This window comes from Pempheris klunzingeri, chromosome 12 (genome assembly GCF_042242105.1).
Source record: "Pempheris klunzingeri isolate RE-2024b chromosome 12, fPemKlu1.hap1, whole genome shotgun sequence".
NCBI lineage: Eukaryota > Metazoa > Chordata > Actinopteri > Acropomatiformes > Pempheridae > Pempheris > Pempheris klunzingeri.
The window spans coordinates 5,632,273-5,655,714 of NC_092023.1; the positions used below are offsets into that span (position 1 = coordinate 5,632,273).

The window sequence follows — 23,442 nt, forward strand, 5'->3', positions numbered from 1 at the left end:
AAGAAACCCCTGTAACCTGATCTGACTTAAAGGGAACTCAACGGTTGATACTCCATTGTTTATACCATATATGTATGTGTATGATTTATATATACTTTACTGGATAATGTACACTTACATATACAGTTAAGCCTGTGCCTCTGTATATATCTGTCATATGTTCTCAGAGAAGATATACACACAGGCATGGTTCAACACTCTTGTGAATGGAGAAAAGCTGGAGCTGGAGAGAAGTACGGAAAGGACTGAACTATGATGCGTTGTAAATAGGATGGGAATGATGCAAAATGAAATGTTAAACAATTTCTATTCCCAGAAATGAGACACATGCTGAAATATCTCTATGTACCTGTTTCGTGCCACCTAGAGGCATCATTACCCCATTAAATGTAGATCTATTCATTCCAATGATATTATTTGAACATAGTTAAATAAACTTTTATATATACATATCCAGTTAGCAGTACTGTGTGTTCTTATATCTCTGATTTTACCTCACCATAGTAAGCATCGATTGAATTGGATTTCCATTCAGCCAGCAAGTTATTTTTTTAAGAGGGAGTCACACTATTTATTTTCTGGTTTGCAGGTAGTTGATTAAAAACATATTTCTTGACTATCAGTGTCTGTCTCAGGTGGTCTGAAACTTAAACTGTGCCACTTTGTGATAAGTCAGGGTTTGTCAGTCATAATAGCTTCATTAATGTCAATACATCATTTACTACAACATTATAAACCAGTTATAAGACATTAGTAAGAACCACTTACAGACCATCTAATGAACCTCTTATTTTCTGAAAAAACATGTGGACAATCTTGATTAATTTATTAACAGCTCACTACCACAGATAACTCCAGAATCAAAGACATTAACAGGTATTTATTAATGGTTTGCCAACAGTTACAGTTACAACAATAAATTATTATTCACATAAATTACAGTTTCATCGAGGTCGACTGATCAGACGGTGCTACTGACTCAGACACACAGTGACTCAGACATACTGACACTGTCGAGCCTTAATCAGCCTTTCCCAAGAATTAGATGCCACTTGTTCAGCAGGTACAGTAAGTCAGGGATTAAGCTCAATAAGCTCCTCTCGTCTGCCGCACCAGGCATGTCTTGAGCACGAATGTAGCCCTTAACTTTAGGATTTTTCGCGGACTATGGACACAATTTGTTACCTGCTAGTTATAGTCTTGCTTAACATTAACGCCTATGAAACTTATCCTCCATGTTTACGCGGGTGCAGCTGTGTAGAGGACCGTCACGGAAGGTAAGACCTGATCTCCACCAAGGTGGAGGTATTTATAACTTAACTGTGCCACTGGGTGACGGTAGATAAAGGAAAGACATATGGTGTTACATAGCTTGTATTAGTCTAAAATGTTAGTTTAAAGGGCTAGATTAGTTCTAATCTGTTCTCCTACTGAATTATTAAGACACACAGTAACAGTAATATTCATTCAAACTCTTCCCTTTAATCGTAGGTCGCTCGTATGTATGGAGGAAGGCGCGTTTGGGGCCATACCAGAGCACCTTCCAGATGATATGACCAAAATACGGATAGAAAAATCTCACTTCACTGAAATACCCAGAGGGGCTTTCTCGAAAACGCCCGCCTTGGAGAACTTGTGGCTGAACTTCAATGACATCACAGTGATAAACTCAAAGGGTCTGGAGGGTTTGGGGAACTTAACCGAGCTCCGTCTGCAGGGGAACAAGCTGCGCTCAGTACCATGGACAGCGTTCGAGGACGCGCCGGCCCTCAAGATCCTGGACCTGAAGCACAACCAGCTGGACGTCCTGCCGGAGCATGCGTTAAAATTTTTGCCAGGTCTGACTTACTTAGACTTATCCTTCAATCGGCTTACGGTCATATCGAAGGAGGTCTTCCAAAACTGGCCTCTGTACCAGAAGCTGCAGAGCACGGAGGAGCGGGAGGGGGCCGCTTTCGGGCCGAACGTGGTCCTGGCGCTCCACGACAACGCCTGGCTCTGCGACTGCCGCTTGAAAGGCTTCGTGGAGTTCATCAGGTCTCTGAGCCCCCCGATTATTCTGATGAACTCTTACTTGACCTGCTCAGGGCCGGACTTTAGGGCGGGAAGGTTCTTCCACGAGGTCGAGCTGCAGGCGTGCACGAAGCCCGTCGTCTCCTCCCCGTCCTCCAACATCTCCCTGCCTCAGGGCGCAAATGTCACCCTGCGCTGCCTCGCCACGGCCAGGCCGGACCCCACGGTGTGGTGGACATATGGTCTGAAGATAATCAGAGGATTTCATGGTAAGAGTGGGACGTCGACGGCAAGCCATCCACACACCCAGCTCGAGAGCTATCTTGTGGTAAATTAGATACTTAAACACACATTTTAATCGCAGGGCCCTATAAACCCTCTTTAAGATGAGGAGGGTTAAATCTGGATATTGGCCCGCCGCGATATAATCACCACTGATTCTCTCAATCTGCACAACACCATCGGCGTTGATTAAGAGTGTTGAGGATTATAATGTGCTGTAGTCTACCTAATGTCATGTTGGGCTACTGTGTAATTAAGTAAACATCTGCGTCATTAGACTTAACCTTGAGAGTGGAGTGCATCATGACAGCCAGTAACCAGTCCATCATAAACTAATGGCGACCAGACTGCTGCCTCCCCCACCACTGCCATCACCACCACCACCACTTGTGCTGTTATCTGTCTCAGTACTTTGGGTAGAAACCAGAAACCAAGAGAAAGTCCTTTTATACATATTCATCCACACAGACGTTCCCAAGAAGAGGTAAAAGTAGTCATCAGAATAATGACTGAGACTTAAGTTCACTGTTTACTTTCTAATATTACACCCTTTATTTTATAAGTTGTAGTTCCTGGCTTTATACTATTTGGCAAATGATCTGTTAATCCTTATAGTTCATCATCAGTAAGACCAACTTTTGTTGCCATGTTTTGAAAAAGTCATGGCATTGATAAAATCATTAATAAACAATAATTAGTGTCGAGCTTAGAAATAAGCCGCCAAGTCTGTCAAGTAATTAATAAAGGATCCCTCGCTGTCCAATAAGCCAACAGATCAAAGTTAGTCAATCTTTTTCATTTAGGAATAAATTTGTGAAGTAATATATCAAGAGTGGACTTTTAAGTATAAATAAAATGTCAATGAATTTATTCAGCAACGTGAATTCTGGTAACCTGAGTTCTGAATTAAAATTATCTTTACTTTAAGAAGAAGCAAGTTCATTATTTACAACACATAAAGTCAGGACACACTCTCTCTTTAGATAAAGATAGTGACAAAAAACATGTTTGACCTTCATTCTATTCAGCAATATTAAATTAACTACATCAGTTAATAAACACACATTTTTATGCTGTCCTATGCTTGTTGTGTCCATGTTACAGGCCTGGATCATGCAACTATTATCCCAAAAAGTCACAAGTTACAATGTCTTTATACCTAAATGACCTCCTTAACATATTTAATAGAGCTTCGACATTTGTTGATTAAACAATTAGTCGATCAATCCTAAGGTTCTGGACCGTTGAACCCCAGATATACCTAATAGCAATAATAATAATACAAATAATAGTCTGAGGTGGAAAAAGAACCTGAATTTGGTGAAATAATTTGTGTTCAGCTTTATCATATATGGAAAAGTGTCTTAAGATAATTAACAAAATTATATTTTCCATATAGAGTCTTGTTGTCTAAGCCTGCATGTCCCTTAAAATAACACTGGATATCCCTTTTTTTCCTCCCAGAGTCCCAGGAAAGAGTGGACGAAGACACCGTCAGATCCCTCCTGGTGATCCCCTCCCTCCATGCAGCTGACCGTGGTGTCTACACCTGCACTGCCATCAACTTCATTGGAAACTCCTCCGTCAGCATCCTCCTGGACGTCATCGCTCCTGACGGCTCCCAGTCATCACTCCTCCCAGGCCTCCCGGCTTCACCTGCTGCTGGTGATGAAAATGTCTACATTGACATCCGCATTGCCAAACAGACAATACGTGGTATCGCCATCGAGTGGTTTGCTGCTTTGGACCGCCCGTCTGAAACCTGGTTCACTGTCCACTTCGGCCGTGCAAACTCTGATAAGAAAGAAACGATCTACATCGGCCCCGGGATTCACTCCTACTCCGTCTCCGATCTGATGCCTGCCACCAAATATGAAATCTGTGTAACCCTTAAGAACCAGGCGCCACGTCATGGCCAGTGCATCGTGTTTGTGACAGGAAGTGACATTACTGAGATGGAACAGAGGCAGAAGCTGATTCATATAGTGGTGATAGTTTTAGCCATGGTGCTGGCTGTGCCTATAGGCATGTACGCCTGCACCACTGACACTAAGTGTGCCTGCCTGGAGGGGATCATGCAGTCCTGGAAGAATCGGCGGAGAGAAAGAAGCTCGCCGGGGATAGAGCGGGAGAGGCAGGGCACCTTTGACAGCCTGCAGGCCGCCAGCGACGAGGGCCTGGTTAATAAAGACTCCAGTGAAGACAGGAAGGTGAGGAGGAGGTCAGAGGACAAACTGTCTAAGTTCAAGGCGGAACACAGCAGACTCACAGCTGAACTATACTAAAGTACTACATGATATGAAACTGAGCTCGTAAAAGGTTGCTCTCTCGCTATGTATCAGTTCTTTTTGTAAAATAGAACAGAAAAAATAGATCTGCTGTATGACGCTGACTTTAAATCTCATATATGATAGAATGATGTTATTGTCTGCCTTGGTTTTAATCCTATCTCTTCCTCTGTTCTAGGCCGAGGAGTTTGTTGCAAAGATGTGAATGATGACCGTTATGTCAAGAGTGTAATTCAAGGATTTGCACCGCTGTACAGAATGTGCTGCAGTTTGTTTTTGTCTGAACTATGACGTGTTTGTCTTGTTATCATGATGTCTTTAAATGTCAATTATTGCACATTTTACAGTGCTGCTCTATGTGAAGCCTTTGTGATTCATTCAAGTGGACGAGTGCTCACAATTACTTCTGATTTTCAGTTTTACAGTCGTAGGTCCTTACTTTGTGTCCTGCTTTATCTTTATGTAATTCTATGTTAGCACTTTAATATCGTTTTATGTATTTATGTATGCATTTAGCTATTTATCAGACTCATTTTATTCTAGTGTTTTGGCTCAGCACTGTCAGTTAAGTGGATATTTTTCTACTGTTACATAAAACTGGATTTGTAATAAGAAAATCTCTTAAATCAGATGGTGATTATGTGAAATAATTAAACAATTGTGCACTCAGTATAATGAAGTATGTTACTATTATATGTGTAATATAATGTTTAAAAGAGTGAGAAGACACATCATGTATCAGTGGATGAATTACTATTAATTCAATTACAGCTTTTCATATTAAATGAAACTGCAATTGTGTGTGTGTGTGATGATCTAACTGATTTCTTAATTGAACTGTCTATTTTATCTTTTACAATATATTGATTGATATGTGACATAAGCAAGTGAATGACAGAAGTTAAAGGATAAGTTCACAATTTCAGTAGTCTTAAATTAACAGATGCTCATATGGACGCTGAGACAAGTTTTGCTTGCTGTAATCGTTCCTCTTGTTGATAACCCTCGTTCCCAGAAAAAATGTACTCCAAACTTCATATAAAGCTGATATGAGGCTTCAGACGTTTGAGAGAGAAATCACGAGGATATTTTATAAAGTCCTAACCTTTTTTAGTACAAAATGACCTCTTCCTCTTACTATCCCTCCACTGCGGCTCAAAGGAAAAGCTCATACTATTCAGGGTAACTTTGGGGGTTAGGCAGTTGTTCTGATTAACTGAGCCCACTGATGCTTTATATTAACACCATACGAACTTTGGAAAACATATTGACACAGAATAACGGCTGTCGAATTTGTCCCCCATCATTTACAGTGAAAACATATCAGAATTGGCTCTCGTAAGGGCCAATATGAACAGGAGGAATGATTACAGTAAGAAAAGCCTATTTAATATTGATTTTAAACAGCCTTGAAAAATTGCAGTCATATAATTTAAAGGCCTCAAAACATCCTCAAAGCCCTTATGCACATATCTGTTTGATCAGCACAAGGTTACAGAGCAAAGCCTACTCATACAGTATTATATCGGAATGAACTAATCCGTGATACAAGTTCACAAACAGAGGACTGAAAACTGTGATTGTTGTTTGCAGACGAAGGACTGAATTTGAGTATCACTGCACAAGTAGTTGCCACTGAAGTCATTCGGTGAAGTCATATTTGTTTATGTGAACTGTAAAGTTTCATTAACATGTGTTTAATCCCGTCTGCGTCACTGTGCATGTACGTCACAGTTCCTCGTCCCCCTCTTCTGCGAACACAACACACAGCAGCCATGCGTCACACACATGATCTGTGCTGACCAGCCCAGACAGATGGCACATCGGATATACCCCAGCCAATGGCATTGTTCATTTGACATAATACCCAAACACTGGCATCCTTTCCAATATCCCCTCCTGCCGTCACTTTATGATCAGATCACATGGGCCCCCTCCTCCACCTCCGTGTGTTGTCTCCTGTGATGCAAGAAGATCAGTTCATGTCCGCTGGGGCCCGCTTCTATTGACTTAAGATCAGGGTTTTAAACGACTGGCTGAGATTGGCAGCTCTCATTTTCTGGAGCACAGACACATCTGCCTTCTAGCATGTTCGGATGTGTTTATATGATTTGCGGGTGAGGGATTGATGCTGCTTTTTGTTGTAATCCCTATCCACTGCGTATGACACAAGACAATGTGAATTATATAAACACTCAATTTCAGCTATTTCGGTTATCTTATTTCTCTCTTTACATGCCCTAATGTTGCATAAAGCAGTGTATTATTTAAACACGGCTGATCTCATGAGCAGTAATGTTTAAGGCTTTCTGTCTTTGTTTACTTATTAAGAAAAAATATTTCATTAACAACAACCTCTGTTGCTTCAAACATATTCCCTGTTTTTTGAACCCCCGTGCATAGCTTTCTTTCATTCTAAAGCATCAATGCTCTTTGCAACTTTTAACTCTGTAATCCTCTATCAAATAGCCCAGTAATCCTGGCTGCCTCTTACATGGCATAATGCATGATCATTTGGGCTGCTTCTCATATTCCCTCATTTCATTTCAGAGCATTAACAGCTTGCCACAGTGAAAAGTTTATGTGTTTATATGTGTGTCGATTTTGACCTAAAATTTGGGTTTGGTCCTTCAAGAACCTGACCTGAAAAAGCAGCACATCATACGTTTGTGGAAAGGCACATGCATGTATAATCTGAATTAAGGAGGCAGTTTTTACTTTGTCAAATAAAAAAAATAATAATCCCCCAGAGTCCGCTCTGCGTCATCATATCCATGTGAAATGTGCCAGCAGAGGCTGCAGAAAGTCTGATGCCAGTCACACACGTCTTGTCAGTCCAAACTAGATCAGGGCAGATGGACTTTTGGTTTTTAGCCAAGAATGCAATATTGTGCAAAGATGAACAAGTTGGTCCTTGGATTAGAGAGAGGGTAATCTGCAAATTTCATGTTTTATGTAACTTTGAAATAGTGTGCATGTTTGGTCATGATGTCTACACAAATACCCAGTGAGCGGTTCAGTGTAACCTCGTAATTGGTAGTGCCTTACGTTGATATCGGACATAAGGAGAGCAAAAGGGCTTGTAGCAAGATAATATTTGACATATGTGCAGAACATCTGGTTAGGTTTTACTAAAACAATAGTAAATGTAAAATTGTTGTATAAGGCTTTCTTCATACATCTCATTCTAATTCCCATACTATACTATACTATGCTATGCTATGCTATGCTATGCTATGCTATAGCCTGTTGTTCTACATTCAAGTTTTGCAATAGCTTAATACTTGCAACTCCTTTCCTCTACTTTGTTGGTAGGAAGGAACGATATGTTTCAGCAAAATCTCCCTTAAGGCCGTAAAAGCTTCAGTTTTAGTCTTTATAGTTTCGTTTGGGGATTTGTAAACAGTGATCTCAGACCGTTTCACACTCCGTCTTTGTCCTTCACCTGGGGATTGTGCTCAAGCAGCTCCTCTGTCTCCAGAAGGGGTCAGTAGAGTATATTTGCAGACTCATCAAGGAGGTGTTGGTCTTAATCTAATTGCCGCAGTCTAATGATCTGACTGTCCTGGACTCAGTATGTTCTAATCCTGGACGGTCAAAACTGGTTGTGACCAGATAGGCCACAGCCCAAATATCTGCATAATCAACTGCGAGAGAGCACAAACAACATCATTTATCTACTTGTTGGTGTCTATAATGCAGCTGCAGATTCATCTAACTAACACTAGCTGGAAGTACATTTAGTCAAAAACTTTTAGGGACGTATACTTTATACTAGAATAATTATTTCAACCGCTGAACTTTTCCAATTAAGATTTGACATAAAAAACACATTATCAATTTACAAAAACATGTGCATAATTATAGATGAAACTACCTTAAAGTTTATAAAATAGTTCAACATCATCAACATCATTACTGCTTACATGTTAATGTGTCAGTAATGATATATAATTTATAATATAATAATATAACACTGCAGTACTGAGCACTATTTTGTTGCTGCCACTTTTGTGTTTTTTGCTTGAGTAAAATTTTGAATCCTGTGGTTTTGCGGCACTGTGGTTGCTACTTTTACTTGAGAACGACAACCTAAATACTTCTTACACCACTGTTCAAATTACAAATGATGTTCTTTTATTGGTAGTAAAATCCTGACAGGTACAGGACACCACATACACGGTAGTAAACAAATAAAACACAGTCCTTTATATCAGAAATTAAACATATCATGCCTGCTGCTGCAAAACTGGGCTCTAAACAGTGCTTTACACCTGTGCAGTGGGATTAAAGGTCGTCCTAACGTGATGACTTCAGTTTGCCTCCCTCGGCTGATGTCTTTAGTCAGGTCAAGTGTCATGAAATCTCTTGTAAGGAGCTTGGTTGAATCCCAAATAAACAGTCTCGCTTGTTGAAATCTGAATGACTTCGTTCCCAACAAGGGATCTGGGTTGAAGAACTTTAAGCCACTAGTGTGTCAACGAATGGTTCAAAAGGTGGAATTTGTCTGTTGCAGATATGACAGAGACTTGAACCAGAGACAAACAATGAATGTTTGTGAATTAAAACATGATCTGAATACACAAAACAGAAATTTGACATTATTGATAATGTCGGGTAATTAAGCTGTTTCGTGTATTTAATCTTTCTTGAAACACACTCACATACACACACTCACACACTCACACACTCACATACACACACTCACACACACACACACACGCACACGAAGTACTATAACGTGTTGAGTTTTACACTTCATTCTTGACCTTGGAAACCTCAAACAACAAAACAATCTTAGTTTAAGGTCCCTTTAGTAGCTGTTAAGGAGATTTTAATCATATCACCTGATCTTCATCATCTTCAAAAGAAGTCTGATATGTGAATGTACAAAATACCAGTTCCTTGTCCATTTGTACGGTAACATAGATGAGAAGACCTTGAAGTTTTTTGAAATAATGGGAATTTAAACGTCTACATTTACCTGGCACCTGGGCAGAATGGATCTGCTGATCGAGCTCATGAAAGCTCCATGACTTCTACTAAATGGACCTTGAAATGAGATTGTTTCATCAAACAGTATTAATGTTCCAGCATCCTCCTCTGCTCCAGTCTGATCTTGAGCTCAGAAACCAGTGCATTGTTCACAGAGTTCTGTCTGGTCATCACTGGCTTCTTTTTAGGTTTGGGCACCACTGCTGCTGAGACGCTGGGTGCCACCCACTGCCTCTGCCCTTGGATGTAGGAGGGTTGTGGAGGGGGCAGAGATGGGGCACAAGGAGGCAGGGGCCACTGTCTCACAACATTGTTCACATTGTTGTTATAGTTGACATTCTCCACGATGACCTCCGGCCTCTGCTCTTCCTCCTCTACTTTGAATTTCTCTCCAGGTGTTTCTGGTTTCTTGAAGGGGCTTTTGAAATTCCAGGTGTGCTGATTCCGTGGCCTTCTCCTTACGCGGCGGTTAGGCAGGATCCGGTTGGACTTTTTGTTGCGCATGAATGTTGCAGTGGAGATGATGACTGTGGTTATGATCATGAGACTAATGACACCAGCAAGCATGCCTACGATTTGCAATGGCTTGTTTCTATTCTGCATCAAAAATGATCCCAAAGGCCCCCCATTGAGTTGGGTCTGTAAAAGAGCACAGGGAGAATTCACATCCATGGTACTGAAGCATAGTCTGTCACACAGAGATTAACTTCTAACTATTGTGTTGTCTATGTACTGTAATACGGCATGTGTTCATCGTTTGGCCAAAAATATCTCTAAAATCTCTAAAATCCAGGATTAGATTATTGCATATGTTCTGCTTTAATACTGTTTGCGTAAATAATACATTTTTGTTTTTATGGAGGGTTTCTTGCAATCTAAATATGCTGAAAATGACTATACTTTGTTTCATTGTTCTACTGTTTCATATTTTGTCAAGACAAGATCAGAGAGGTTGACTGGGAAACCACGAGCTGAGACCATCCAGCATCTAAGAATACACGTGAATTTATGTGGAAGTTGTAAACCAGAACTAATTTGTTTATTTTGGTTGTGGTGGGGCTGTCGTAATGTGAGTTCTAGATCAAAATATGGAAAAAAAAACAATATGTGAAAAAGTTGAGAGGACAGTTTATATGGTGCTCCTGTACTCTTTTACAGACACTTTGCCCTTGTTCTACCACAAAATCCTTTGAAAAAGCATTGCTACAAATTCTTGGTACCACAGAGTAAAAACAATAGTTCTGCTGTGCTGATGATCTCAAGGCAAGCTTCATTTATGGGACAGGCCTCCTCATAATCTTTCTGATCTTGCCCTGAGATTGTATGCGGGACTTTTTCACAGAGTTCCAGTATATAAGAGTTGAAATGAAGATTGTCAGTGAAATGGCGAAGGTGACAATGGTCAAACAAATCCCAAACACGGCCCCGGGACGTTTCCTTAGGCCCATGAAGTATTGGAAAAATCTGGATTTGATCTGAAAACATGACAATTGGATTTATGTGAGATTCACATTTCTGTGACTACAAATTTCTAACTGCTACTTAAGCAAACAACTGGTTTTAGTTACTGTGAAGAAAAGCTGCACTTCCACATACACATTTATCAGATGTTCCAACACTTGATCTAAGTGTAAACTGATAGTAGGGAGTAATTGAAAAGGTAAGTAGAACACATAACAGTATATTCTAACTAAAAAACACAGCTCCACTCCCAATCAAACTATAGATTCATGAATTAGATTACAAATGATTGATAATTATCCACTGGGAATGTGCAGTTACACTGTATGCTTTTGTCTGAAACCTATACTGTTAAGTATAAAATGTAAATGTCTATTTATGTTGAATTGAAATTAGGTGGAGCAAAGAAGGTATACCAGTATTTTTCAATATTTAGTTTAGATATCGATTCATAAACAGAACTATAATGACATACGAGCAATATAAGATATTAAATAATTATATTTATTAGTTATTAGTTGTGTTATTATTAGAGACATTTTATCACTTACACAACTATGGTTGCAACTTTGCACTCTATATGTCATGAAGTATACAACCAGGGAAAAATCGGTAGAATTCGTCATATTGTATAAATACGAGCTCTCGCATAACTGACATATTGCTCCTCATCTACTTCGTGTCAACTTACAGCTTCAGTGATGTCGATCTTGATGACTGCAGTGGTGCTGAAGGACGGCTGGCCTCGGTCCCGAGCCTGCACCACCAGTGACCAGGTGCAGTCCCTTTGCTTGGTGATGTTCTGAATGATGGCCATCGACTTGATGTAGGACTTGAGCATGATCTCCCCCGTGTCAGCGTTAATGTCAAAGATGTTGTTGTCCGGCTCGGCTTTCATGATGGCATACTCGATAACATTGTTGGGTACTTCTGCATCATCGTCTACAGCCTGTGGAGATGTAGATGGATTAATTAAAGACAAAACAGTATTGATATCATTCTTGAGCTTCACTTAACTTGACGTAGAAAATTACGAGAGAGCAAATACCTCTATTTTCACTGGTGCTCCAATTACCATAGTCGTCTCGAGGAAGTTGTCATTGAATGCAGGCGGGTGGTCGTTCAGGTCCAACACAGTCACAAAGACCTCAGCCAGGCTGTACTTCCCCTCTGCGTCCTCTGCCTTCACATAGAAGTTATACTTGGACCTCACCTCCGCGTCCAGGCTCGCCCATGGCTGGGTGTAGATGATCCCAGATGCAGACTGGATCAGGAACCTGACATGATTCAGGAAATTTAATTTGAATTTACCATATGTGAGCAATGCAGAGCCATGTATTTCTGCGTAGTCTTGAATATTTTATGCTGATTATGATTATTATGTGTGTAAACCTTTATTTTTCATATAGGATATATGCCCATTGAGATTATATGCTCCATGTTTTCCAACCTATATTTTCCCTACTTAAAACTCAGACACAAGAGTGTTGATTTTGTCGTCTAACTCTCAAAGTGCATATGTGTAATTCCCAAAATGTCCCAAAACTATTCCTTTAAAGAATGACTTAACCATCCCACTTCAATTAACTTTAATCATGAAAGACTGAACTGTAAACATACAGAGCGAGAGCAGAATTAGATTGTTTCACTGACTGACTTGTCCAGTTACCCAACAGTGTCTCTGTCACAGTGCAGGGTAGTCGGAAAGCAAAGATCTGTGCTCTAAGATCTATTTTCTCCTCCAATCCCATTACAGGATTATCAAAGATAGAGGGAGAGCAGGCAAAGATCAGAGCAGCAGGGTTCTCTGTACGCTGAAGGGAAAGCAAACCAAGTGACCGCAAACTAGCAATCAGGGTCTGTGTTATGGAGTCTGAGCTCCAATGAAATCAGCAAAATCACACATCTGAATGTCGTTAGATACTTAAGAGACTGCCACAAAACTCAGATTAGAACTTGAACCCTGCCAGCAATCAAATCAGGAAGATGCAGAAACCAAGACATGTAGCAATGGTTTGCTTCATGACAAAAATTTCGAAGAGGCAACTTAGGGTAATTTTTCAGACAATTTTCAAGTGTTATAGGCTCTTTGTGCCAAATGCAGGTGATCTTTTATGACTCCATCTTTGATGATGTGAACGTAAAGGCAAGCTGTGGGTACACTAAGTGACCACTGAGCCTTTTTCTGAGAGGTTAGATTTTTACTGGAAATCTAATAAAAATCGAGTTGAGAGAAAATACCAGTAAATCCTCCGAGGGACTACAGTGCTTAGGAGCAATAAACCAACAAAACAAGTTCTGATATGAAAGGTATTTTTTCTCTACAGCTTTCAGGCAGATGTGTTTTTGCTTTAGTACAATGGTCTACAATTAAAATGCCACATTCAAGCTCAGATACAATGTCTATTTTCCTGATATAAATGTGCCTTAGATGTATTTATATGGACAGTGTGGCCTGTTTTTTCTACTGGTGACAAATACTCAGTGTATCAACTGCAAATCACGTTCTAAAAGCATCAATCTGGACTGTTTTTTATTCTTATTTGCTAGAACATCACCACAAACGATTTTATCCACAAACACAAGTTTACACTGACATAGTTACTACACGAAGGCCAATGAATGGATGAAGGGGAGCAGATACTGTTCAGTGAATTACAAGTAAATGTGAGTCCTTCAAAGTGTGGAAGTGCATTAGTGCTGTGTTGTGTGTGATATTACATGTAGATATCTAGATAGAAAAGCAGTGCTAAGTGTTGTACTCACAAGTCAGCCCCTGATCCATAAATAGAGTATTTCACTTCACCCCAAGGCCCCGAGTCTGGGTCTGTGGCCTGTAGACAAGCATAAAAGTCAGATTATAGAGAAAAAAGTGTGTTGAAGCACTTGCATAAATTGGGTCAGTTCAACATAACATTCACAGCAGTCAGCGTAATCTTCAATTCCTCTTTAGGAGTTACAGTGCAATATGTGGCTCAGTGAGCTAAGGCATAGGCCACCATTTCCTGGCATTACTTTGGGGTTTAAGTCAGGGTAGTGACCAATATGTTGTGCTTTTTCTTACTTTACCTTTCATAAATCTCAAAATATTGATGTTGGATTTGTTCGTATCTTTCTACTGAAGTCAATGAGTAGAAAAAAAAGAACTGTCTGCTGCCACGGACTCAGCAAACTGAATGAATCTCTGCTGGATTGGAACACGATGTTACAGAGGTCAGCTATAAAAAGACAGATTTTTGATGTCATAGGAACATCATCATGGGCCTCAGCTAATCTGTCTGTCTGTCGCTGCAGGGATGCCCGTTCGCTGTCTCCATGTGTCCAAGGTCACTTGTTGGGTGTTCTTTTATCTGATTGAAATTGCCTGGGATCAAGGAAATGAGCCCTGTGGTGTGCAAGGTCGGGACTATTAGTGTGCCTCGCTGCTGCTTTGAGACTCTGCAGGGTGCTGATACCTATCTATCTATCTATCTATCTATCTATCTATCTATCTATCTATCTATCTATCTATCTATCTATCTATCTATCTATCTATCTATCTATCTATCTATCTATCTATCTATCTATCTATCTATCTATCTATCTATCTATCTATCTATCCATCCCATGCCCTTAAAAGTGCTCGTGTTATTTCTGCACATATTTTTGTGCTGCAGCTGCATGTACTACAAAGCATTAGGAGAAAGAAATCTGGGAATTTGGTGTTACACAACAAAATGAAAGTGATAGCCATCTGGCAGCTTACCTCGCCTAGCTTTTATCTACATGTTTTCACATATTATCCCAACCCCCACCACTCAAAACATCTACATTTAGGGAATTAATGGCCCTCTTGGACATTTTTGTTAAAATCAGAATTCCTCTTTAGCTCAGAGTGGCGTACATTGGTGCTGGCATGTATTTTTAGACGGGTTTGAGGACTCGCTCACCGTGACTGACACCACATTGGAGCCACCGGGTGAGTTTTCTGGAATTCTGGCGATGTAGTAATCGGAGGAGAATTTGGGAGCGTTGTCATTGGTGTCCAGGAGGTGAATGACAATGTCTGCGGTGGCACTGAATCTCTCAGGTGTATCGATCTCAACTGCAAGTAGCTGAAGAGGAGAACAATTTTAAAACAAATGAAAAAGAACAATATACAACAGATGAAATGTGTGCATTTGTGATATTTAATCCCAATTTCAATATATTGTGGATTAACCTTGTATGTGAGAAAATGGTGTTTCTCATAGTCCATGCCAGCAGAGTCTTCTACTAAGATTGTGACTTGGGCCTCATTGAGTACAGTCTGAGGGACGACTCGCAGCATCCTTCCCGGCCCGATCAGCCTCAGATTGAATTTAGCATTTGCACCCTGCAAGAGCCCACAGTCATCATTTTTATTCAGAATGTCTCATTAATGAAAATGACAGAATTATGTCATACGTGCGTGAACCTATTTATAGTAATCTTCATCTGTTACAAAGCTATCACAAACAAGCAGACATACAGTATAATCCATGCAGTATATAGACCATTCAATCAATATAAAAGCTTTGTATCTTTTCATTATTACAGTAATGTATGAGAAATCAATAGCATATCAGTGACAGCAGTAATACTTTCGGTGAAACACAATATCACTGGACAAAGAGAGCTCTCCTGATGTAACAGTATTATCAGAGAATACGAGGCTCGCACAAGGTGCCGGAAACACAAAGAGACTTGCATAATAAGGCAAATGGCGTTGTTAGGGAGTGCCTTTTATTTTGTGTTGGCTTGCTTTCAAATTTATGTAATTTTAAAAGGATTGTCTGTGATAATAGCAGGCTTAAAGTCATTTTGTAGACAGAAAGGCAGATGCTAGCCTAAACACAATGTTGTGGTACAGTGAATGTTGATTAAATCAGTTTCTTGTTAGATAACAATGCAATTTGGGTAGAAAATGGGTAATCACTGTTCCTCTCTCCAACAACAATACCCGATCAGTGCTAAAAGAAAACGCTTCTCACTGAAACATCAATGAAAACAGCAACTGTCTATGACTTTTTTTGAGTATAATTTCCATACTAATTACAGTCCTCCCACCTGGTCTGAGTCATTGACGGTGATCTTTAGTCCCCGGAGTATCTCTCCCTCTGGTGGATGCTCATACATGGTCAACTCAAACATGTTCTGTCGGCCATTTTCTCCATAGAAAGTAGGTGGATTATTGTTGAGGTCCACCACACGGATCACCACCGTGGCCACGCCATAGTCCATGCGTCTGCCTTCAGGACTTACTTCTGATGCCTACACACAGAGGGTAAATGTTATGCAGCCCATATGTATCACTTGTGTGGTGAGTTGATAAAACTGTGGCATATTCTGTGTACCTGTTTCAACAAAAATACATTTCAGCTCAGTCAAAAAAGTCAAGAGATTTTATAAAATAGGCAATCTAAAGTCAAAATTATCTTTTAATCCCTTTATGAATACACTGTACCAATACCAAGGTCTATAAAATACATTGTGTTGCATGTATTATAATGTATCTACGCTGTACAATCTTTCATACAAGTAGAACCAAGCAGAAAAGTAAAAACAGCAATGGAAAATTTTGAAACCTTTAAGTCTTTTCTTTCCATCCAGTGTATTTGAAAGTAGTTGGTGGATGAATGAACCTCAACTTACCTTGACTTTAATGTTAAAGATCTCTCTCTTCAGAAAAATGGGGAGCGTCAGCAGGGTGATACAACCGGTCGTTTCATTGATGTGAAAAACACCATCGTGACCTGGTAAGACAACCAACAGACTGACCAATGAGGATTCGCTTTATTTCAAAAGAAATCTCATCTTTGAGTGACTTACCTTCGTCAAATGAATAACGGATTGGGTTTGGGTTCCCTACATCACCATCTTTGGCTACAACAGTGAATATTTCAGATCCCTGGGGGAAAAAATCATCAGAAAGGTTGTACAGTTAAATCATTAGAGCAACAAGAGAGATAATTAGTTGTAGAAGTTGCAGATAACCAGGATACATGAATGACCTGCTATACATCTGGCCCACTGTAAAATATAATGTAAGCTATAAACATTTCTCCAGTAATTGATTCTTAAAGACCTTATTAATTCTGCCAATAAACAACTCTGATATCTCAGACTCAACATGACGTAAATCAGTATTTGTTTGCAACATGTTGTGAAAAAAACTGATGAAAGATTTTTCAAAACACCTTGAGTCGCCCTGTGGCTTGTGCAATCTTCACCGAGTCTTCAAAGGTTCATTAAAAGGTTGTTTTCCTAATTATTCCCCTTTGGATGAAAGTCAGAATGTGTAATCTCTCCACAATGATACACTGCTGCTGTGACATTTTGTGACTGAGAAGATTATGTGGCTTTCACCTGCTGTGAGAACAGCAATGAAGAAGGCAGAAGGGGCATTACTGTGAAATGTCAGCAATTAATGCTGCGTGATAGGAGCTAATGCTGCCTTCGGTTTTGATCTCTTTTGTTGATGTTTATTTATACTGAGCATAGAAATACTTTTCAACTCAATGTTCATTTAAAAGTCTTATATTTTGCATCATTTTAGAGTTCATACCTGTGTTTGAAGGTCCTACCAGAACAGGTTACATGGTTAAATGTTCAAAAAACACAATAATGCTCTCATAGCTGACATGTTTTAGAGGAACAGAACAATCTGCGTGCTTTGCTCTCGCCTATAATATCTTCATGTCACTGGGAGCTGGCGTTAGTAAGGAAAAGCACTGGTGGTGCATTCAGGTTTTCAGTGGGTGGGGACAGTCGGCCTGCTGAAGGGTTAGAGGAGGTGATATTTTCATCAAATAGCCCTATGATATCATGAGGGGAATGAAGTATGTATGAAGGATGGACTTGGAGAAAAAGAGAGAGTATGGTCTTGGTCTCTAGAATCACCGGGGACACACATTTATGTTGAAAATCCATTGAAAAGTGCATTTTGTAAAAGAGTGTGAAGGTAAAAGAAATGTGACAGACATTATAAGGACTTAATGTTTAAAGACTGTGAATATTTGTGCAAACTGTCAGGTTGTTCAGAAGGATGTTTGCATACTCACCGGCACTGAGATTTCATAAACATAGCCAAAATACGGTGTCCCAATAAAAGATGGCGGAGTGTCCTGTGCATCGATCACATTGAGCGTCAGGGTAGCAGAAGATGACATAAACTGCTCCTTGCCATTAAAATTACCACCACCATCCTGGAGCAGAAGGAATGTACAGTTTGAATATACATTTTAAACACAATCTCCAAACAGTAGTGCTGTATTTTTGTTAGATAATTTTCTCTGCACTTATATTTATGATCTGTAATGTTTATAAAGCTTTATTAATACATGTTAAAATGTTCAAATGTCATTTTATTTTTTAGGATGAACTTTCTACTGACGAAAACATGGCCAGAAATATCTCTCTTTCATATACAGAGCTCTTCCTATAAAGCATTTAAAGGAGCCAAATAAATGCATGTTTAATTTCAGTCTGCTTATCAGCTGAGTATTACAAGTGGTCAAAAACTCTACCCTTAAATAGAATACCATCAAAGTGTCTTTAATTGAAATTTAAGTACACTATCACCCGACAGAAATATCTGTTTATATGTGTTTTGATACAATCATTACCTTTGCAATGACAGTGACAAAGTGTGTCTTTGTTTTCTCGTAGTCCAACGTTTCTCCAGATTTGATGCGAAGAACGCCGCTGTGTCTGTCGATGGCAAACAAAGTGGACTGAGGATTCTGTAACAGACAAAAGCAGGGTTTTAAAAGCACACACAGAGACACACATAAAGTCACATGCATAAAAGCCTGAAACCCCTAAACCCCATTTACAACCACTCACGTGAGATATCATGAAAAGTGGTCAGATGGCTGCATAGAAACACTCAGTAGCCATTTGAATTAGGCCACATCTCATATAAAATCTATCTCTTTGTCCATCTGGATGTAAAGAGCCCATATGCTCAAGGACAGGGCAGGCAGGTGAAAGCTGCTGTGTCCAGATGTGCCCTGCCTCGCTCGTCACTGTCACTGCAGGCCAGCTGTTCCTTTGGTCCTAATAGTCCAGTGAAAACTAACATTCCCCGCCACCCCCTGCCAAAGCAGCCCTCTAAGCCTCGGATACCTGACACAAATGTGATTGTGATTTAATCCCCATTCTCACAACTACACCAGCGTGCAAAAGCACATGCACATATACAGACATGAACATCAGAAAATCTATCTGATCTTAACTTTGTTATCCGTACATTATTTCTATCACATGCAAATTAACATCAGAAGTGACTAGTTCCAACTAGCGTTTCACACTGGGAGCATTTTTTAAAAATGTTTTTGCTGAGAGATACCTGGAGGTAGTAGGTGACTGAGCCACCTGAACCTGTGTCTCTGTCCACTGCCTCGACCTTGTAGATGCTGCTGCCGGACGTAGTTGTCTAAAATGTGCAACACAGAAGATAATCCAGGTCACAGCATATAGGGCTTAAAAAGAAATGATGGAAAACATTTTTATAGTAATATGCTGTACTTTCTGTTGTATGGTAAGAGAGTGACACACATAGGGGTCGTAAAGCGTACACCTTCAGCTTAACTTACTTCCAGTACATCAATGATTGCCGGCATGTTTTGGAATTCAGGTTTTTCATCATTTGCGTCCATTATGAATATTGTGACTCTTTCTACAACCTACAGAGAAGAAGAAGAAGAAAAAATTACATTAAATATGGTCATGTTTATTTTTTTTCAGGTTGATTCTTGTTAAGAAATGGCGTTAAAGGGCACAATCAGACATTGATCTAGATGTCGATACCTTGCTTTGCCCATCTGTGATGCTGACAAGAACATCAATTGAATCTTGTTTCTGAGCGGAGACAGAAAACAAGTTGATATGAACATCATATATCATAATTTTTTTTAAGGTCAAATTGATAATTTTTCAACCCTAATGTCCCTAAGTTCACCTCTCTGTCCAGCTGTTCCACCAACGTGATGTTTCCAGATATGGGGTCGACCCTGAAGTATTCTTTGGACCCTGGGTCAAAGGAAAGGCCGTACCTCACCTCCTGGCCTTCAGGGTCTGTGCCATTGAGACTATAGATCTGTGTACCTGAAAGAAGATGTCAGTTAGCCTCAGAAGTTTTACTGGTTCATATTTTGAATAGTGAAAACAGCAACAAAATGTTTATGTAGATTAATTCTCTAAATTCTAGATTTAAAAGCAAAACAGGCTAGTAAAACCTCTTCCAAATGCAAAATTAAGCATCCTTTAAAGAGAGCAGGTAACCCATTGTTTGGGCAACACTGCTGTGGAACAAACTAGGCTGAGACTGAGAGGGTGCAGTATAATAAGTCCACTGACTGATGGAAGGTGTAGAGGGACAGCTGCACCACATTCACAGCCAGCAAAATGTCCTCACGTCAACAGGTGGCACCAGCAGATGAGCAGGCTAGTGTGAGTACATACATGCCACACAACATCTGTTCATCCATCAAAGACTATTTAACATCCTGGACTCTCAGATATTGGCAGCCAAAACATGCCATTTTGTTAATTGCTTGCTCCACCAGCCTATTAGCTGCTCACACTAAATGTCGTGCATCTCAGAGGCTGATCTCACCGACAGCCGTGTCCTCTGACAGGCTGAAGAGTGCCAGGTTCCCATTGTGACTGTAGGGTCCATTGTCGTAGAAATAGGGGGCAAAGTCTGCTTGTGCTGAGGAGAGAGACATAACAACCACTGAATGCTTGAAATTGTATGTAATTCATCTTAAAGTGAGCATACGTAAATAAAAAAGAAATAATATAACTGGACAACCGTCCTACTTGGTCTAGTATGACCAGTGCTGTTGCACTAGATCTTTAATATTTTAGGTTTTTACCATTATTTCAAACAATGGTCACTGTTCACACAGGTTACACAGTCTTGCTATGCGTGACAAGTTGTCTCCACTGTGCTTATGCCCCCCCCCCCTCCTGCTTTCTCAGTCACTTTGACTGGGATTACAAGTGAGTTACGTCAACATCCTAAGATACGTTTTCTATATATAACCTTGACATCTCTGGTGTCAAAAAACAATGCTGTTTTTATTCATGATATCACAATCGACTGAATACAGTTTAAAACTATGTTAATTTCACATTACCTGAAACCAAACTCATAAATCAAACAAATCAATACAGACTAAAAACTCATATGCACATATAAGAGCAACTAAGCAGGCAAGGCAGCATAATTAATTGAAAATAGAATAGAATTCAATGACAAACCAAGAAAAATATATTCTTCAACACAGAGGATCAGATCATCTTTCACAACAACACGTCAACTGCAGTTAGAGAAGTACGAACTGAAACTTACCAAAGCAGGCATGCACAAACACAAAAAGCAGTGGAAAATGTAGTATCTTTACATTCTTCATCCTAAAGAATGAACTCATGAAACTGCACCATGAAGACAGCTCTGTCAGGAGTGCTGTACATGAGATGAAGCTCTCGAGGTGTTTGTAGGCGACTGGAGGAGGCTAAAGGCAGATGCTCGCATGCTAATCCAATGACACATCTTAAGAGTTACTCCTGGGCCTCCTCGGTCCAGCTGGGCTTCTTCACCCACCCGTCCACAGGAGACGGTCTGACTGCAGGACAACAAAACAAGGACATGCCACAACTTTGCAGGAGATGGACAGGTATATATTTCTTTTTTGTTTTGTTTTTGTTTTTGATGTAAATCAACATCTTTCATTTATGACCAATAAATATACTCATGTGCAATTTTCTGATGATGCTACTGTCTGAAGTATATAGTATATAGTATAGTATATAGAATAGTTAAAGAAAATTTAACTATTATTATTAAAACAGAGGTGGCTGCTCCAGTCTGTGATAGAATATTATTACTTTACAAACATCAAGTCATACTTAGTTAGTTACAAACATCAGACATCACATTGAAAACTATCAGGATGGGAACTTTGATAAATATCAGCTATTGTAATGTTTTGCTTTTGTTAATATGTCTAATATATTAACAACCACACAGTTTATACTGAATTGTAAATAACAGAGAATGTGTTATTCCTTTATGAATGAGAATTCTGTATGAAACGTAACTTCTGTGATCTGTCCTTTAATTATGACTGTTCCACATAAATTGCTGTGACCAGTGCAGTCACTGTACTGGTCAGTGTTTCACTCAGATTGTACACAGAGCCATCTGTTATGCACCCCATAACCATCTGTTGCGTTAGGAAAAAGGGGAAAAAAAACTCCATTATTTACTCAATTTATAGGATAATCATAAAACAGAGGCTGATGCAGATGACAGGCAGAGAATGATCTGATGAGATTATAGGTCCTGCTTGGATGTTATGATAGAAATCATGAAGTCAGTGTGTGGACTGATGACATAAACTGATGAATATAAATAAAGGATGAAAATACAAAACGAGGCTGGATGACTTTTTTTTTTAAATATTTCAGAAGGTATATGTTTGATATTTTTTTTATATGGTTGCATTTGTCTTTCTTTTTAATTTTCTTATATTATTCCATATTTATTATTTCAGCTGTATCTCTTTAATTAAAACACCCACTGATTAACTTAACATGTTTTTCTGGGACTTTCTAAATGGTATTTTGGGCACTGAAGCTGGTTAATCTTCTTCTTTGATAATCTTGTTTAACTCCTGTAAACAAAGGTTATATAATATTAACCAAGTGATCCTCCATTTTACCAGGATCATCTTTCAACAAACACCGTCCCATCGATAGGTTACTTTAAGATTGCAAGTTAGTTAAATTGTCAGAATCTGTTTTCTTCATTCAGACCAAAACGGTGAATTGGCTCCGCAGACACACTGATCCTCTTTCTTTTTCAACGTAAACATACACTTATTAAATCCGACATGATTTGTTATTGTCTACGGTGTTTAAAATTTCTAACCTAGGAATTCCTTTCTTTCATTCTTGGGACTAAAATTCAACACAGGAAAAGTAAAATCATTACAGTTGTATTATTCTGCCATTCCTCGTGGAAAAAAAACAAAAAAAAAAAAACATGCCAAGTGTACAAACAAAACAATTGTATGGTGCCTACGCACACCATTAAAGCACATTGCATGCAAGAGGATTTACACACTGAATAAACCTTTTACTGTCCATTCTCATACTGAAATTAAATCTACTTTATAATCTGAGTGGTACTGGTAGATTGTACCGTATACAGCATGAGCTCAGTGGCTGCTTAGTGCTTGAACTGTGCTTTCAGAAAACTCGACACAGTCACACGGACAAAAAGAATGACACACACACACACACATGCAGAGTGAAAACCACCAACATTCATATTTAGGAAGATGAGTGTGTGAGTGATGTGTGATTTGAGATCAGTGCCCTCTGGCAGCAG

At 39.5% G+C, this 23,442-nt stretch overlaps 2 protein-coding genes across 2 annotated transcripts; one reads left to right on the top strand and one right to left on the bottom strand.

Moving 5' to 3' along the window:
- Positions 1-1,167: 1,167 nt before the first annotated feature.
- Positions 1,168-4,580, top strand: lrit2 (leucine-rich repeat, immunoglobulin-like and transmembrane domains 2). Its single transcript, XM_070841470.1, has 3 exons — positions 1,168-1,277; positions 1,492-2,282; positions 3,760-4,580. Exons 1-3 carry the CDS (start codon positions 1,168-1,170, stop codon positions 4,578-4,580), a joined length of 1,722 nt encoding a protein of 573 aa, XP_070697571.1.
- Positions 4,581-9,665: 5,085 nt separating this feature from the next.
- Positions 9,666-21,478, bottom strand: cdhr1a (cadherin-related family member 1a). Its single transcript, XM_070841439.1, has 17 exons — positions 21,400-21,478; positions 20,659-20,754; positions 20,002-20,147; positions 19,851-19,901; positions 19,637-19,726; positions 19,390-19,476; positions 18,665-18,781; positions 18,101-18,244; positions 16,869-16,947; positions 16,692-16,792; positions 16,107-16,310; positions 15,241-15,393; positions 14,969-15,133; positions 13,806-13,873; positions 12,088-12,316; positions 11,731-11,988; positions 9,666-10,217 (listed from the first exon to the last, which is right to left on the bottom strand). Exons 1-17 carry the CDS (start codon positions 21,476-21,478, stop codon positions 9,666-9,668), a joined length of 2,619 nt encoding a protein of 872 aa, XP_070697540.1.
- Positions 21,479-23,442: the final 1,964 nt, after the last annotated feature.